This window comes from Natrix helvetica (assembly GCF_964273705.1).
Source record: "Natrix helvetica genome assembly, chromosome: 1".
Lineage (NCBI taxonomy): Eukaryota > Metazoa > Chordata > Lepidosauria > Squamata > Natricidae > Natrix > Natrix helvetica.
The window spans coordinates 167819801-167837769 of NC_138548.1; the positions used below are offsets into that span (position 1 = coordinate 167819801).

At 37.5% G+C, this 17969-nt stretch overlaps 1 protein-coding gene across 1 annotated transcript; it reads right to left on the reverse strand.

Annotated features, from left to right (window-relative positions):
• Positions 1–1274: 1274 nt before the first annotated feature.
• On the reverse strand, positions 1275–12806 carry LOC309385429 (cytochrome c iso-1/iso-2). The gene is made up of 3 exons (XM_081939912.1): positions 12671–12806; positions 8670–8844; positions 1275–1480 (listed from the first exon to the last, which is right to left on the reverse strand). The coding sequence occupies exons 2-3, from the start codon at positions 8836–8838 to the stop codon at positions 1332–1334; spliced, it is 318 nt and encodes a 105-aa protein (XP_081796038.1). The 5' UTR covers positions 8839–8844; positions 12671–12806; the 3' UTR covers positions 1275–1331.
• Between the last annotated feature and the right edge of the window lie 5163 nt (positions 12807–17969).

The window sequence follows — 17969 nt, forward strand, 5'->3', positions numbered from 1 at the left end:
TGGAAGCTTGTTTTATTTCTAAGAATAAATTGACAGATTTTATATTGACCACAAAAACAGAGAGGCAGGGAGGTTCCAAATTTTAAAAGCCATTACCAAGCAGCACAAATCATCTGATTCCATTTACATTAGAAGGCTGCCTGAGCATTGAATCACTGCCTGACATCTTTAAAATGATACATGGTACTTTTTCAGCCTAAGCTAAACAAAATTTAATAATGCCTTTACCAAGGCAATTTTCAAATGGGCAGTATTTTACATGGATAGGTAGCATTTCCCCTGTAGCATCCCAACATTTATGTTTTTGAGGGAAACATCAATGTGGATAAAAAAATGTTAGGATTCTGCAACTTATCTATTAATTGAGGAAATATAAAATTATTTGGCATTTTCAAAAGGAATACTGTAATGTCTAAGATCTATATGCTACTATTGCAAATCCAGATGGGGATGCTCACTTGGCTGAAATAGTGTTTAGAATATTGATTTAAACAATGTGATAGATGGACCAAAATGACAATTTTTATGGAAATGAGGCTTTGTCTTTCTGTCACTATCCAAGAGTTGCAACTGAAGCAGTTACACAGGTAGAAGTTTTAACCCCTCCTTAATTAGCATGTACCCTACAGAATCAGTCTTCAGACTGTTGGAGGGACTATATGCAAAAGGGACTTCTTTACAATATCTAGCGAACATGCAATAAGTTAGTAACCTTCTGCTACAGAATTTTTAATGAAATTGGTTCAGATTTTTTGGTTACATCACTATTATTACAAAACAAAGGGTCTCTAGACCCTTTGCATCTGTTAATATGATCCAATGCTTCATTTAAAAATAAGGACTGATTGTTTACTTATAGCAGCAAAATGTATTATTCAAGACTGAACATTTTTGGAGAACTTCAACAACTGTTTTAAGAATTTTAAAAAAGCTTAATGATTAAACATTAAGAGAAAGTAATAGGTATCTCCCTGACCTTATTTTTTTCTTTTCTCTGTTCTATTAATTAAATAACACACAATCACTCCAAAAAATTAACTTCTGTAGATATTTATCTAAGCCAAGTTGTCTATCATTAATAAACTTCTAATTCCTTTATTTTTTGTCTTAAACTGAAAAATGTATAATAGGAACAACTATGCATATTATAAGTAAATAAAAGGAACAACTGATTATTACCAGGATATGGGTGTGTAAAAAGAAAAGAACTATTTTCCCTTAATTTTTAAAGAAATATTTTTATTTTCTTTAAGACAATAATTAATAAACCCCTGCCAGAACAATAATAAAACACCAGACAGAATATTTTGGTATTCAGAAACTACAATGTTTCATGAAGAAGTTGCCTTTTTCAAATATGCAATGAGATCTGCTCTTTCATTTTTATTTTTAATGCCAGCAAAGACCATTTTTGTTCCAGGAATATATTTCTTTGGCTCCTCTAAATATTCCATCAGTGTATTTTCATTCCAGACAATACCTGAAAAATATACATAATTATGCAATATCTATTACATATTATATTAATATCGTAATAGTAACCAACCAGTTACAGGTTTAAGTCAAAGTATCTGCAAAAAATTTTTTTTCCAAAGCTAAAAAAAGATTGTCAAGCAAATTCTAGCTTTGATTATTGTAAGATCTCATTTAACATTCAGTATATATCTGGTACTCTATTTAGCTTTTGAAGCACATTTTACTTATCAACTGGTTAATGCTGATTCCCAAACTGGTCAATATTTTAGTTGTATTATTTAAGTAAATACTTCAGCATCTAGATCTAGGTTTCTGACTTTGATATCAAAATCATATGGCATTATCTTTTTAATATAATCAAATGATAATTACACAATTAATATTTCACAATAAAATAATCAGGATTAAATAGTAATAGTTAACAAAATATAACTAGAGTAAATTGTCAAGACCGACAACCAAATAAATTTTATTTATTTTGTGTCAATCTTTTCACTTTTCTCATTAAGTTGGATCATATTTGTTTTAAAAGACAACGCACAATATATATATATATAATAATAATAATAATAATAATAATAATAATAATAATAATAATAATAATAATAATAATAATATTTTATTTGATTAGCTGCACCCTCTCCAGAAGGACTCGGGGCGGCGTACAATAAAAACACATAAAATACAAATATAGACAATACATACACATAAACATAGACGTATACGTGGAGGAGGTAGACAGATAAATGGAAATAAAATTAAGATTGCAATTTAAAATCCCCTAATTAAAATTACAAGATTAAAAACCCATCAGGAGCGATATGATCAAACTATGGTTGAGCCAGGCCAGCTACTTGGAAAAGGTGGGTCTTGAGCTTTACACGGAAGGAGTGGAGGTCAGAGGTAGTCCTGATGTCCGGGGGGAGGTCATTCCACAGAGCTGGGCCCGCCACAGAGAAGGCTCTGCTCCTAGGCGCCGCCCCCCGACACTGTCTGGTGGACGGCACCTGGAGAAGTCCCTCTCTGTGCGAGCGAATTGGTCGCAGGGATGTATGGGGCAATATACGAACCCGCAGGTAGCTAGGTCCTGTGCCATGGAGCGCTTTAAAGATCGTTATCAAAACCTTGAAACGCACCCGATAGACCACAGGAAGCCAGTGCAGCTTGCGCAGGAGAGGTGTCACATGGGAGTACCTTGTACTCCCCATAATCACCCGCGCGGCCGCATTCTGGACCAACTGTAGTCTCCGAGTGCATTTCAAGGGAAGCCCCATGTAGAGAGCGTTGCAGTAGTCAAGGCGAGACGTCACCAGCACATGAGTGACTTGTCACCCTTCAATTATATTGGGACTACAATTTCCAGATTTTCCAGGTGATGTTCTATTAAAATATTAATTAGGGACTCAAATTACTATTTTTTTAACCAGAGTTTTATTGTAATAGATGCATTAATTATTTTTGTAATTTATTCTTACAAAATTTGGTGTCATTGCAAAATTGATGATACTATATGTGACAGAAGCGAAGATTTATCTGGTGTCCGCCTTCGTAGTTTGCCTGGGATAATGCAATAAACCTAAGAAATATTATTTTCTAATTTTTTCAGGGAATTTTTCTGTTATATTTTGTCAGATGTGCTATTTTGAGAATTTGGAACATTCTCATAATGTTCCAAACATAACAAGGTTTTCCACAAAGGTGCCTCTTTAGGTTTCCCCACAGGAAGCTTTTTTAAGAAAAGAAATGGTAATGAGGCCAAACGGGTAAATATTATGGTAAAATAATATCTTTTAACTTGGGTGACCCTACTCTCAAATTTAAGGAGCAGCTAGAATCAGAAGGTCATGTCTGCCATTGGTTTACATATTTACAATTGAAAGAAAGATTTAAATTAGACAAAAGAATTATCGGTTTAACATTGTTAAAAATGAATTGGAAACTCTATTGTGTGATTGTGATGAACAAATTGCTAAAGCCTATAAAATGTTATTGAATTTAAATCTGGAAACTGAACAAGTAAAACATTGTGTGTTTTAGTAGGCAAGGAACTTTAGATATAAGGTAATTCTTGAACAATGGGAGAATATGTGGAATAAAGGTTTAAAATTTACATTAAACCTAAAAGAAATTTTCTATAAGATGATGTATCATTGGTATTTAACTCCAGATAAGTTGTCAAGAATTTATAAAGGTATTTCAAATGAATGTTGGAAATGTAAGGGTAGATGTGTGATAAAGCAAAGAAATATTAGAGTAGGATTCATATCTTAATAAAGAAATTTCTTAATGCGAATATAAAAAAAACCCAGAGACTTTTCTTTTGGGTTTACAAAAAAAGACCTGGAAAAAAATTCAGAACTGTGATGTTATATATGTTGACAGCAGCAAAACGTCTTTATGCACAGAAATGGAAGGTCACCTCAATCCCCACTATGGATGAATGGCTGCAAAAATGGATGGACTTTGCAGAGATGGCTAAATTGACTGTCTTGATCAAAGAAAGAAAGAAATACAAATACTTTTATTTCTACTTAGAAACTGCTTCTGGACTTTGTGCTTGAGGCGGAAGAAAATGGAACTTTGATTTTGGGTTTTACCTATTAGATAGATTTGTTGTTATAGAAATGACTAGTTTATACTATTATGCAAAAGTAAAAACTTGAGGGTTGATGTATAATGCCTTATTCTACTGCACCAAAGGGAGTTGGAAGTCAATGCCTTTTTTTCCTTTCCCCCCCCTTGCTTTCTCCCACTCTTTTCTTCCCTTTCCCCTTTCTAATATCCCTTTTATTTACTTTTGTATTTTCTTTGTATGCTATGTTATAAACTAATAAAATTGTTTAAATTGAAAAAAAATCATGTTAAAGTGTATAAAAATAATGTTTCTAACTGAACAAAGGGTTTAAAAAAATAAGAAATGTTTTACTAATGAATAAATATTAAAAGATGGGCAGCTAAATAAATCCTAAGTAGTAAAGTATTCTGCAATCTAGCAGCAACCACCTTTTCCTTCCTTCGTCCCCTTCTCTTCCCCTCCCTCCGACTGACTGTTTCAGCTACTGAAGGAACATAAAGATTATTTTTAATAACAGGGAATAGAAAGCTACTGCCAGAGGAAATGTCTCCTCAATCATCTCTGTACACCATTGTTTCTAATATTCAAGTGATTGTTAAAGCACTGTTTGACCTGTAAGATATTTCTATAAGGCAAAATTACAAATATCCAATAGCCTGAGCCAGATGGGTCAATGGTAAGAAATGTTGAAATCTGTGGTTTGCAATATCTGGAAAGACATAGCTTTTTCACCGCTATTGTATTACTTCCTCCCCTGAATATATGGGATATATATTTAATGCTGTATTCAATATTATACAACTAGAACTCCCCCATGCAACAGAGTTTCCCTTAGATGCCACTTCACTGCAATCCTATATATGCTCCCAAATACTAGTATATTGATAATGTGCTCATAAATAAGTACAGTAGAGACATACATAGAATAAATTGAGAGAATTAAGTATGACAGTCTATAATATGATATAAAATGAAGGAAAAGCATATTGCGCTTATCGATACCATTCTGTCAGAAACGGATAAAGCTGAATACAATCCAACCCTTTCTAAATGAAATCTATATTAACTTCCCCTCTTATCCATATTTAGACTTATTTAATTTGAATTTATGTTCAAGTAAATGTTTCAAGTAAATATGCCCTTGGAATTAGAACTCAAAGATTTAAAAAATGAAAGGAGTGCTTCCTGCTCAGCAAAACATGCGAATAATTTTGTGCAATTCAAGTAAGTTTCTCTGGACAAGCAAACTTAAGTGGCAAACTTACCTGCCTTCTTCAACAGCTGAAAGTAGTTAGATGAAAAAAGAAAAAGAAAAGCCAACTGCCATGGGCTGTGCCCAATGTAAAGATGTGTCAGTACAAAACTGAAATAGACAGATACTGATGTATAAAGAATCTAGCCACCCTCTGTCAGAATAAATTAAATAACCAAAAATGACAGCAGTGGAATTTCAGCAATCTGATTTAGCTGTCACAATGCAGGCCATTACAGCACAAAAAGAAAAAAAGTACTGCAGTTAGGAGAGATCAGAAACCCAGTTCAAATTCCTGTTCAGTCATTAAAGTAATTAGCTGGATTTCCTGTAGGGATATGGTATATGAAAATAAATCATTACCTGAGCAATTTCATGGAATACACACACACACTCTCCATGAAAATGCTCAAGATAATGGTACGTATTGTTGGAAGAAATGTCCTTCTGGGTTCAGCTCCAAGTGGGGAAAAAGACACTGGAGACATAGAGGCTGCTTGGAAAGATGGTTTTAATGGTGGACAGGACCACATGGCTTGAGGCCTGAACAGAAAAGGTGATCACATGCTTCAATGTTGGTGGAGAAGAAGAGAAGGAAAGAGAAGAGCAGAGGAGAGAGAGAGAGAAAAAGGGCTTGCAGGGCTTTTTATAATCTGTTCTGTCCCACCTATCTGTTTCCTGTTCCTGTGTAAGAAATGTATTCTGATTGGTTGCCAGACTCCCATGGGCCCATGCAAGGCCAACCCTCTAGGGTGAGTTTTGAATTCAGGTTTGATTGAGTTTAGATGCCATGTGGTCAGTTGAGTAAAAGGCAATATTATCCTGCCTTAATCCCATCACAGCTGAAGAGGAGAACTCTTTATTATGTAAAGTGGACTAGCTTGGCCTTCTTAATGGCCCATTGACAAAGTGGGGATGGGCAGGAAGCTGCAGGAATTTAGTTTTTTAAAATGTGTTTCTCCCTTTTTCACATCCAGGAAAATATAATATTCTGCCTTATCAATATTTCCTAGATATTTCATTTTCCTGGGAGAGGGCTAGGTGATAACTTCCTACAGTATATTAATATATACTGTAAATATTGTGAATAATGATATAGTTCTATATTGCTGTTCAATAGTAGAAGAACAAGACACTGCGCTGTAAAACAATTTAATAGATTTTATTTTCATTATAATCCAATATTTTTATTTTATTTATATAATCTATATAGGCTGCCTCCATCCAAGACTCAAGGCAATACACAGCATAATAAAAATAGTAATAGTCCAAAAATATTCAGTATGTAAAATGTCATATCTTTGTAACATTTGAAATATACCAACAGTAACATTAACATTAATGATCAGACGGCTAATGAAATGTAATTCTTAAATTGCAGACTTTTCATTTCTTTAAAATACTTTTAGGACTGCTTATCTCATTTAATGATTCTAAGAGGCTCACAAAAATCCATAAAACCAAAAACAGACCCCAGGCACCAGACAGTCTCCCTGGTCAATCTCATCCTAGCCTAATGCGTGTGGAAAGAGCCAAGTCTTGGTAGACTCTGTACCCAAAACTCCAGAATAAGGAAAAACAGCCAGCCTAAATATTAAAAAGGGAAGGAACAATTCTAACTTCAGGTAGGGAGCAAGTTGTTCCAAGAGATCATATCCGGGGGGGGGGGGTGGCGTAATATTGAGGGGTATGTACTTACCCCTTGCTTTCTTGACCACCCCATATTAAATGAAAATTCTGCAAATGGCCCAGTGGTCCAAAGTCCTCTTTTCTGATGAGAGCAACTTTTGCCAAAAGCACCAAAAACTGGTTCAATGACCGTGGGATTACTGTGCTTGATTGGCCTCTCCATTCTTCCTCCATACTCTGGGTCCTTGGTTTCCAAATGAGATGCAAAAATTGCTCTCATCAGAAAAGAAGACTTTGGACCACTGAGCAACAGGACTTTGGACCACTGTGCTTCATTAAGACCAGAGTTAACGCAGCCGTCTACTAGGAGATTTTGGAGCACTTCATGCTTCCTTCCGCAGATGAGATTTATGGGGATGCTAACTTCATTTTCCAGCTGCCCACACTGCCAAAAGCACCAAAATCTGGTTCAATGACTGTTGGATTACTGTGCTTGATTGGCCAGCAAACTCGCCTGACCTGAACTCCATAGAGAAACTATGGGGCATTGCCAAGAGAAAGATGAGAGACATGAGACCGAACAATGCAGAAGCGCTGAAGGCCGCTATTAAAGCATCCTGGTCTTCCATAACCCTCAGCAATGCCACAGGCTGATAGCTTCCATGCCATGCCGCATTGAGGCAGTAATTGCTGCAAAAGGGGCTCAAACCAAGTACTGAATACATATGCATGCTTATACTTTTCAGAGGTCCGATATTGTTCTATGTACAATCCTTGTTTTATTGATTGCATGTAATATTCTAATTTTCTTAGATGGATTTGGGGTTTTCATGAGCTGTAAGCCGTAATCATCACAACTATGACAAATCACGCCTTGAACTATCTTGCTTTGCATGTAAGGAGTCTTATCTCATATATTACTTTCACCTTTTAAGTTGCATTACTGAAATAAATAAAGTTTTGCACAATATCTAATTTTTCAAGTTTCACCTGTAGAAAGCTTAAAAATCAAGCACCATGACTGAAACGTAGCAGGCTCCTTTACGTTTAGTGAAGATTTCCTCCCTGATGGCTCCAGAATTGCATCTTAATATGACTAATATTTTCCCATTGTAACATTTGCAATAAACAAAAATCTGCACTGACATAGGCTCCTTGCCAGCTCAAACTACCTCTAGTATAACTACAAATTGTCAAGCTCCACCATTGGATCTTTACTACATAGGACTGAAAGCAAGACACAGTTCTGACACAAATTCTTGTAGCGTTGGCCTAAGTAGATGCATAGCATACCAAAAATAGAATGAACTATTAATCTAATAATATCTCAAACATCAAACATAAATAATAGATACTCCCTAAAGAAACAGAGTATGCACCTCCACAGAAATAAAGAATCTATAAGTCTCAGATACTGGTGACTAACAACTCCAGCATCTCTTACTACTGACATGCTAACCAAGGATGTTTGAATATAGTTTGCCAAAATTAAGAGTGCAGCGAAATCTTCCTCTACCATTACATACAGTGTATTAGAAAGTTGTTTTTGGAAGATATCCAACAACTCTATTTTAAAATGGGAAGTAATCAATAACTGACATTTTTATTTCCCTGACTCTGGAGCCAATTAATTTAGAGGTAGTATTTTAAAATAACTTAATATTGACCCAACTGTTTTATAAAGCAATTTTCATCAAATTGCTCCCACCATTATGCCTATTTATCAATATAATTTACCTTTATTCTTGTTTGCATCTGTATAAGAAAATCCTGCAGATTGTCCTGTTTTTCGGCCAAAGAGTCCCCAGAGATTAGGGCCTGTCTTGTGCTTTCCACCTTTTTCAACCGTGTGGCATTGTGAACATTTCTGAACAAAGATCTTTTTACCCTTTTCAAAATCACCCATGGTAATCTGTGGGGGGAATGAATAGCAATGAAAAACCATTATTTTAATGTATCTATCAGATTGTTGATATAACTATTTCAGAATTTTCAAAACCAACAGCGTTTCAGAATAGTTTTTTCTTAAAAATCTCCAAATACTAGTCCCCCCCCCCATATGTGAACCATTATTTAGTTATACAGTAGTTTTAAATTACTCATCATTCTTGCAGTTGCCAAAGCAATGTGGTGTATGATTAAAATAATACATTATTATTGTTGCATTAATTGCACATTGCTTCTCTTCTTGAAAAAAAACCCAAGCTGAAAATCCTAAGCACAAGGTAATAAAAATCATTGGCACGTTTTTATACCCTAATAGCCTATATGTAGAAGCATTTTTACTTGATATCCAGAGCTTGATTATGTAGAAAAATCCTGGGGGACTTCCTCAGGATACGTAGTCCATAATAGTGGTACAGTGAGATACCACTATAAAGAAAGATTCCTTGAGGAAAGTTTACATTTGAAATACAAGTAGTCCTCAACCTATGACCACAATTAAGCCCAAAGTTTCTGTTGCTAAGCGAGACAATTAAGTGAATTTTGGCTCCCATTTTATGACCTTTCCTGCCATAGCTGTTAAGTGAATCACTGCAGTTCTTAAATTAGTAACATTGATTTGGACCTTATCAGAAAGTCGGAAAAGGTGACCCTGGGACACTACAACTGTCATAAATACATGCCAGTTGCCAAGCGTCTGAATTTTGATCACATGTTCATAGGGATGCTGCAATGGTCATAAGTGTGAAAAATGGCCATTAATCACTGTAACTTTGAAAACTCATTAAATAAATGGTTGCAAGATGAGGACATCTGTATGGCTTTCTCAAAGTTACAACTGTTAAAACAGTAGAATATCATTTTTTTTCATTTTAATATTCAAGTGAGGTAAATTAAATGAATTATCTACTCTTTCAATCAACAAAATATAGCTTGAAGTGAGAAATACCAACAATACTAATACAAAAGTAATGTGGAAATAAATATGAAGTGAAATATAGATTATTCAACAAGTAATTCAAAGATATTTCTTGAAGTATTCCAAAGGAATCCCAGTTCTTCAAATGAATATGCAGTAAGATATAAAAAAATCTAACTGTGTATATTTATTATTGAAGTGGCTGCAAACTATTGACTAACTGCAAGAATAAAAGTAGTAATACTGGTACACACTACATATAAATCAGTGGTGGGTTCCGGATCCCGTTCCAACCGGTACGGTTGGAACGGGTCCAGCGGTGTCCACATGGATGGTGCAGCGGAGCATCACGCAAGTGCTGCTATGCGTGTGCGCGGAAGCGCTGAAGATTTAAAAGACCATTAAGGAGCACCATACTGGAATGGTATCTGGTGCTTGGGCAGGCTCCAGTACACCTGTACCGAGGCATACCACCTGCAACCCACCACTGATATAAATCCATAATACAATTCAAGGGCTTTTTTTCAATTATAATTTCATAGTCTGAATAGAGGAAGAACTATTTAGATGTTTTCCTATTCCTACTATTTACATGTTTTAAATTTACACCTATTCGCCAGGAAATTTATTTTGCAGTTAAGTTTTTGGATTAATTTGCAGTTAAGTTTCTGCTACATGATTTTAACTACAAAACAAAAGTGTTTAGAATTGAGCCCATTATATATGCGAGGATTCAAGTCACAGGTCTTGACTTAGAATGGAAAGTAATGGATAAAAATGCAGACAAACACAGTGGTGAGCTACTGTACTTCTGAATCATGCCAAGAAAGCTATATGGTTATGTCTGTGAAGTTAACAAGAGTCAAGCTAGACTTCAAATTTACCTCAGAAAACAAAGATATTGCCCCAGAACAGGCAATACAAAAGAACTGAAACTTGTAGGAAGGAAATGGTAGTTAAAACATGGGAAAATAGATTTCAAGAAGCATCTTACTCACGTTAAAAATATCTTTAAATACATGCAACACAGGGATGATCCCTAGGGAACTTGATGGACTTTATGGGGAAAAGAAATTGCAAAGATTGTGCTTACTGCAGAAAACATGATAGGTACTGGGGTTAAGAAAAGTATATTATGAGTCTGAGGCAAATATAATGGGTTTGAGAAGATCCAAGCCCTGTTCATCTAATTTTTTAACAAAACATTGCAATCCATCCCTAAAACCATTCTCTATTTTAGAGGACAGAAAAGTGACTAGTGTAGCATATTTTAAAAAAATTGTTTGAGGAAATGGGGCTATGAAGTTATAGAACAATTTAAAAACTGTTCTGGGCAAATTGGGAAAGGATTTTGAAGAATTCCTTAAATGGCTAAGTCCCATTATAAAGAATAACTTGGCTTTTGTGTAGGTTAAGCCCTATCTTCCTTTCAAAATTCTGTAACAGTGGGTTCTTAGAAAACTTTCATATAGTTTCTTCCCAAAAAATTGAAGAAAATAATTAGAAAAGTTAAAAATAAAGCTTCCACTATTTTATTATCTTTACATTTGGCATTTTCACCATACTTAAGACTCTAGGGCACAGTTAACATCAAGATAATTTTAAAAAAGATAATATAAAGCTGTAAGGATTGAGAAATAATCAAGATAAGGAACATCTTGAAAAAGTGTATTTGAAGCATTTTAACAGAGAGAAAAAAAGAAAGGGTACATGTCAGAAACTTGTTAACTTTCCATAGAAAAAGCTTGGGTTAAAATAATGTATGGTATACTCTGCATAGGTCCTCCTTTATATACACCACCACAAACCTCATCACACCATAAAAATAATTTGTCATTTCATAATGCACACAGAGGAATCTATTGAAAAATGCACAGGATATACAAAGACCTGTTTTTTTTTCCTTAGATAGAAGTAGGTTTCAATAAATTGTGAAAGATACTATCAAAATACAACAGCATACATAAAACTACAGAACATTTAATATAAAATAGATGTATAGGTAATCCTCAATTTATGATGACAATAAAGCCCAGAATTTATGTTGCTAAGTGAGAAATTGTTAAGTGAGTTTTGTCCCGTTCTACGATTTTTCTCCCCACATTTGTTAAGTGAATCACTACAATTGTTAGTCACACGATTGTGACCTGAATCTGGCTTCCCCATTGACTTTGCTCGTCAGAAGATCAGAAAATATGATCACGACTCCAGGACACTACAACTGTCAATCAGTTGTCAAGTATCTGCATGTAAAATCATGGGGTTCCCCCCAAATTACTTGCACAGGGATTATTCTGTATACTATTTATGTTGTTTGTATTTTTTTGTCATGGATTGCACCAGTGAGGCTAAAACCAATTTCGTTGTATACATGATCTACAATAAAGGCTATACTATACCTGACCATGAGGGATGGTGCAATGTTCACATAAGTGTGAAAAATGCTCATGAGTCCCTTTTTTCACTGCTGTTGTAACTTGGAACTGCTGTCACTAAATGAACTAAGTCAAGGAATATCTTGAGAAATTAGTTTCACCTGAGGTGAAAAACCTATACATATTTATTCAAAATTAAGGTGCATCGGTGTATTCACAAGGGTGTGGTGATGATTTGGGCTTCATAAACCAAGGGTGCAAATCTAAAAGAAAATGTATTGGAACACCTTTCAGTTCAATTAAAAAGAAACGAAAGGGAACAACGGCCACTTCTGTCTGTGCGGCTGTGTCATCGGTCACCGTCAGCGGAGGGAGAAAGAGGCAGCACCCCCTCTTCGATAATAACGAAATACTGAGAGCGAAGCACTTCGCAATAGCAGTAAAATACAGGCAGGAAAACCTTTCCCGCTGTGGAACAGCGGTCTCTCCGTCCTGCCTACCTCTTTTAAGTCAGAGCCGGATCAAGTCACTTTCTACGCTAGCTTGGATTTTCCTCCTGGCTCGAGGCCGAACCCTCCCGCCAAATCGCGTCAAATCGAACGGGCCAAGATCACACTTTCCGCACGCATTTCGAGCCGCCCAGGGAGAGCAAGCCAATTACGTCACAGTAGCATTGACCAATCCGAGGCAAGCGTGCCGCGGCTTGTCGACTGCCGATTGGGCCGTTTTAGCTCACAGAACGATCTACCGGTTACAAGAACCGCCGCGGTGCCTCGGCATCTCTGTTGGGGGGGGGGGACTTTTGCGCTTTCCGTAGTTCCTCAGCTTCTTTTTCCTATCTTTCCCCTCACGCGTTAGCCGCATATCGGACCGCAGAATGGTCCACTGAAGTTGGATGATAGATAGATAGATAGATGATAGATAGATGGATGGATGGATGGATGGATGGATGGGTAGGTAGGTAGGTAGGTAGGTAGGTAGATGATAGATAGATAGATAGATAGATAGATAGATAGATAGATAGATAGATAGATAGATAGATAGATAGATAGATAGATATAGATGAGATAGATAGATGATAGATAGATAGATGATAGATGAAAGGAAGGAAAGAGAAAAAGAAAGAAAGAAAATTCTTTATTGGCCAAGTGTGATTGGACACACAAGGAATTTGTCTTTGGTGACTATGGTCTCGGTGTACATAATGGCCAATAAACAAAACAACAATGGTAAATATTCTATTCTTTCTGTCACAAAAGTGTTCAAACCTGGAGAATATGTTTACGTTCAAGTACAAAAGGTTTTCCCTTGCAAAAGGATCGTTTGCTTTTTCCCGCAACAGCTGCAACAGTGGTCCGAGGACTCCGAGCCTCCGACCCCCCCCCCCCCAATAAACCTGGAAATCCCAGGAAATAATAAATCCGTTTTGTGATTGACTGCTTCATTACAGACAAGAGTGTAGAATCGGACGAAGGAGCCTGGTTTAATTTTCCTCATCCATGCAGGGCTGCAAAAATTACTGGGCTGCAAAAATTCGCCTGACCACTAACTGGCGGCAGAGAAACACGGAAACTCGTGCGGATTTTCCCAGACCAGGTGTTCGGATTGTAGGGAGCCCGGAATAAATGATGCTAGTAAATCTGTATGATCTTGGTAAGATGGCGATGCTGATGACGGCGGTTGCTATCCAGAACCGGTGAAACCGGAGGATGAACCACGTTCCCTCGGAGCTTTTTGAAAACTCCCTTCCCGTCCTACAGTTGCCTTTCGCGCATTGGAGAGAATGACTCCGAAATGAAACATCCAGGAACTTTCTCTCCTTTCCGGGAACCCCGTAACTCTGAAGACCGTTTATTGTCGCACTCATCGTCTGAATCCGCAACTTCGCCAGCGAGGCTGTGTACAGCGAATGGAAGCGGAAGGATGCGTTGCTTGTAAAGTGACGAACCTCCCGACACTGATGTAACAATATTGTGACTCTGAGCAAGAGGATGCTACATTCTTTGACTGCTAATAGTGGAAATACGTACCTACATCTGAATTGTTGGGATCTATATAGGATGAAAAACGATGGAACGCATGTTTAAAGACCAGTAACTGCACGTGTTGAGGCGACCACTAGATGGCAGTAGGGAGATGCAGGAAACCCTAACTGCATTTTGGTGCTAAATTTGCATCTTGATTGGCCACATTTTTAAAATCCGTGTAGTCTTTTTACCAGAACCAGCAATGGTACTGACTCTATCCCATACATACATTACTTTCTTTCTGTCATCATTAGGGGAAGGGGAAGGGGAAGGGGAAGGGGAAGGGGAAGGAAGGAAGGAAGGAAGGAAGGAAGGAAGGAAGGAAGGAAGGAAGGAAGGAAGGAAGGAAGGTGAGAGAGAGAGAAAGACTGACTGACTGACTGACTGACTGACTTCTGTCAGAAGAAACTAAAGGAACCCAGAGAGCCACTGCAAAGTTGCGGAGAAGTTGAGAGGAGAGTCTCTTTTCTTGCTCCTCAGAGCAGCAGCACTACAAGAAGAATTTTTATTTAATTCGTTCCCAGCAATTCTAAACAAAATTGCTTGAGGACTTTTCACTTTTAATGTACCAAAAAAATACATGAAAAGCTTTCCTTAGTTGGGAAATCTAGTCATTTAGAAGTATCTATTGGAAGGGAAAGGGTTGCAGATTACTTACTTTCCAATGATTAAAAGCATTAACTGTTTGCAAAGCTGGAGAAAATCTAGTCTAGAGTTGCATTATCAATAATCCTGAGCCTCTTTCTTACAGAACAGTTGATCTATGTGGTCAATTGACTAGAATGACCAAACAATTGCTTTTATGCTATTATTCATGCTTCTGTTTGTACCTGTCAACTGGGCAGCTAAAAGGACAGTTGCATATTGTGTGATAAAGATTAAAAAAACAAGAAATATGGAGAAATTCTTGAGTAAAATGCATTACGAAAGAAACATCTGTTCTTGTGACTGGCTAAGCTGTCAAAGTCTAACAATACACCTCAGTCCCCACATGAAATGATTACTGAAGATCAGAGTCATGATACCACAGGCTGATAGAGTGGAATTGGATATAATATTTTTACCAGATTTATGTTATAGATAGTAAATGCCTGTACAGAGAAAAAAGCCATGAGACAAGTTCATTAGCAAATATATTTTACTTTCTTAGTGAAGACTTAATAACATTTATACCGTAAATAAAAAAATAAATAAAAACAAGGAAATAATGTACAATATAGCAATTGGCAAATACTACACGTTAATTTCTAAATTATAATTCTTGGATTTTAATGTACTGGTAAATCCACTACAATATATATTTAACTTTTAGAACCAATTGAGAAGCTTCCAAATTGATTTTTCAAGCATGCCCCATGGCTTCCATATCCTAAACATCTGTGATGGCGAACTTATGGCACGCATGCCACAGGTGGCACGCAGAGCCCTCTCTACAGGCAGGCTAGCCATGGCCCCAGCCCAGCTCCATGCATGCACGCACGCCTCCAGATGGTCTTCAGGTCTCTGCTGTGTATGCACGGAGGGCGGGACGCATGTGGGGATGCATGTACACATGTGTAGGGGCAGGATGCATGCACAGGGGGCACTTGCATTGCATTTTGGGGCCTTGCACCGCGCCCTCATGCCCCGTTTTGGCTTCCAGGTTGGTGCAGAAGGCCTTCCAGGCCCAAAATAGGGCACGGGGGGGGCAGGTGAGCCTTCCCCGTGCCCCATTTTGGGCCTGCACCAACCCGGAAGCACAAAATGTGTGAGGGTGCGTGGAGTACATGCACGGGAGCGGGGGAACATGGGGGGGGTCACGCACGCATGGGGGGGATTGCATGCATGGGGTGAAGCACATGCAGGGGGGTCATGTGTGCATGCGCAGGGCAGGGGTGTGCAGGGGGGTTGCGCACACATCATGGGTGTGGGCACATGGGTGCAGTGTTGCGCACATGCATGCTTTTGGCACACGACAAAAAGGTTAGCGTTCACTGCTATACATGCTACGTGATTGGCTGTAGTATTCCAGCCTCGGTTTCAGGGATGATGGCTGTAATGAGAGAGCATTCAGCATCATGGGTTTTTGTTTCTTCACATCAAGTATTCAGCAGACAACTTCAGCTATCTCCTTGTCCACCTGCCTCTCAGTCCTATGTCATAATTACTGGAGGAGAAAAAAACATAAATTCCAGTAAGCACCAACCCAATACAGAAACTAGACATCATCAAGAGAACCCTTGATGACCTAACCAAGAAAGGGCAAATCAAAAAAGAATAATGGTAACAGATAAAAAGCAGTGGACTCATTCTCCCCCACTTCTATATATGCTTAAAAATACACAACCCAAACATACCTCTTCATCCAATTGTATCATAATTAGGGAACCCAATGTGCCAAATTACTTATAAAAAAGCTTGGATAGCTCATACAGGAGAACAAATATTCTATTGACACCCCACAACAATGTCTCTAGAAATTCTGAGACCTAAAAGTAGAAGGTGAAACTATGGTTTCATTCAATGTTATAGTACTCTTCATGTCTATATATTTAGAACTAGCAAAAGGGTTCAAGATGGCAGTGCGACAGAACACATTTGACCTAGTAAAACACTAAGATCACAATATTCAGAATTATGGACCTCATCATCCTCTGCCTCACTACCTACATTCAGTTTTATGGACAAATATACCAACAAATCAGAGGAAAACCCATTGGATCATTACTCTTCAGGATCATAGCACAGACCACAATGCAGTGTCTAGAAATTTTAGCATTCCCACACATAGAATGAAAAGTGTGGATCCCTTGTGTAGTGTGTGTGTTTGCTAGCCTCATTTAGTAAAAGGAGAAAAAAAAATCCCAATCTCTTTGCATATTTATGCCTGTGTTTGACCTGGAACAGGGTATCCTCTCCAGCAGGCAACACCCAGATAAGCAGGGATTAACAACAGACACAACCAAGCAAAAACAATACCCTAGTCAAGGAACTCTCAATGAGAAAAGCCACATGCCCACCAACATTGGCAGAGCAAACTGCTATATATAAACCCCACCCTCCCTAGCATTAACTTTTCTTGGTTGGGTAATGAAATGTCTCCATATAATCAACCAAGCATAGAAGGTACCACAGACTCCACAATTCAATCCTGAGCAACATATATTCTCTTCTTTTGGAAGCAGTTAAATAAATTATGAAACAAGCAAACTTGCTAAATCTTTCTACCTGGCAAAGTATGAGATAATGCCAATTATCGACACTTATTCGGGGGAAAAATGTCCATTAAAACAACATTTCCTTCAAATGAGAAACTTAGCTTCTTTGAATGAATCAGTCTAAGTAGTTCCATTAATGCTTTCACCGGATACATTCATCTCAGGGGGTGGCCAGCTGAAATACATCTTTGTTGCAATGACAAGTTGTAGGCAATGGATGCTGTACATTAAAAACCTGATTCCCAAAGGGGTTTGTGTGTGCGTATGCATATGTGTGTATATTTTTCTAATCACATCTGATTCTATAGAACCAGAAGATGGCACTATAAAATTCATTTCATTTCTATCAACTCCCCCACCCCCCTTCGACAGGCTATAAAGTTCTCAGCCTTATTTATTTCATAAGGGGGAGGATACTACATAAAAGCAGCTTTCTGAGGGATATAGAATAGCAGCATTAATTAGCTGCACTGAGACAGAAAGGCAAGGCTAGTATAGATCCAGAGATCTTCTGAGAAGAGATTTATGACCTCCCACCTTTCACTCTTCTTTCAGCCCTGCCACTATAGGAGATT

Excerpts from the sequence above, each read along its gene's own strand:
- LOC309385429 (XM_081939912.1), bottom strand. The coding sequence starts at position 8,838 with ATGGGTGATTTTGAAAAGGGTAAAAAGATCTTTGTTCAGAAATGTTCA. Across the intron at positions 1,481-8,669 it reads AGATGCAAACAAGAATAAAG|GTATTGTCTGGAATGAAAAT; the intron begins GTAAATTATATT and ends TATATTTTTCAG.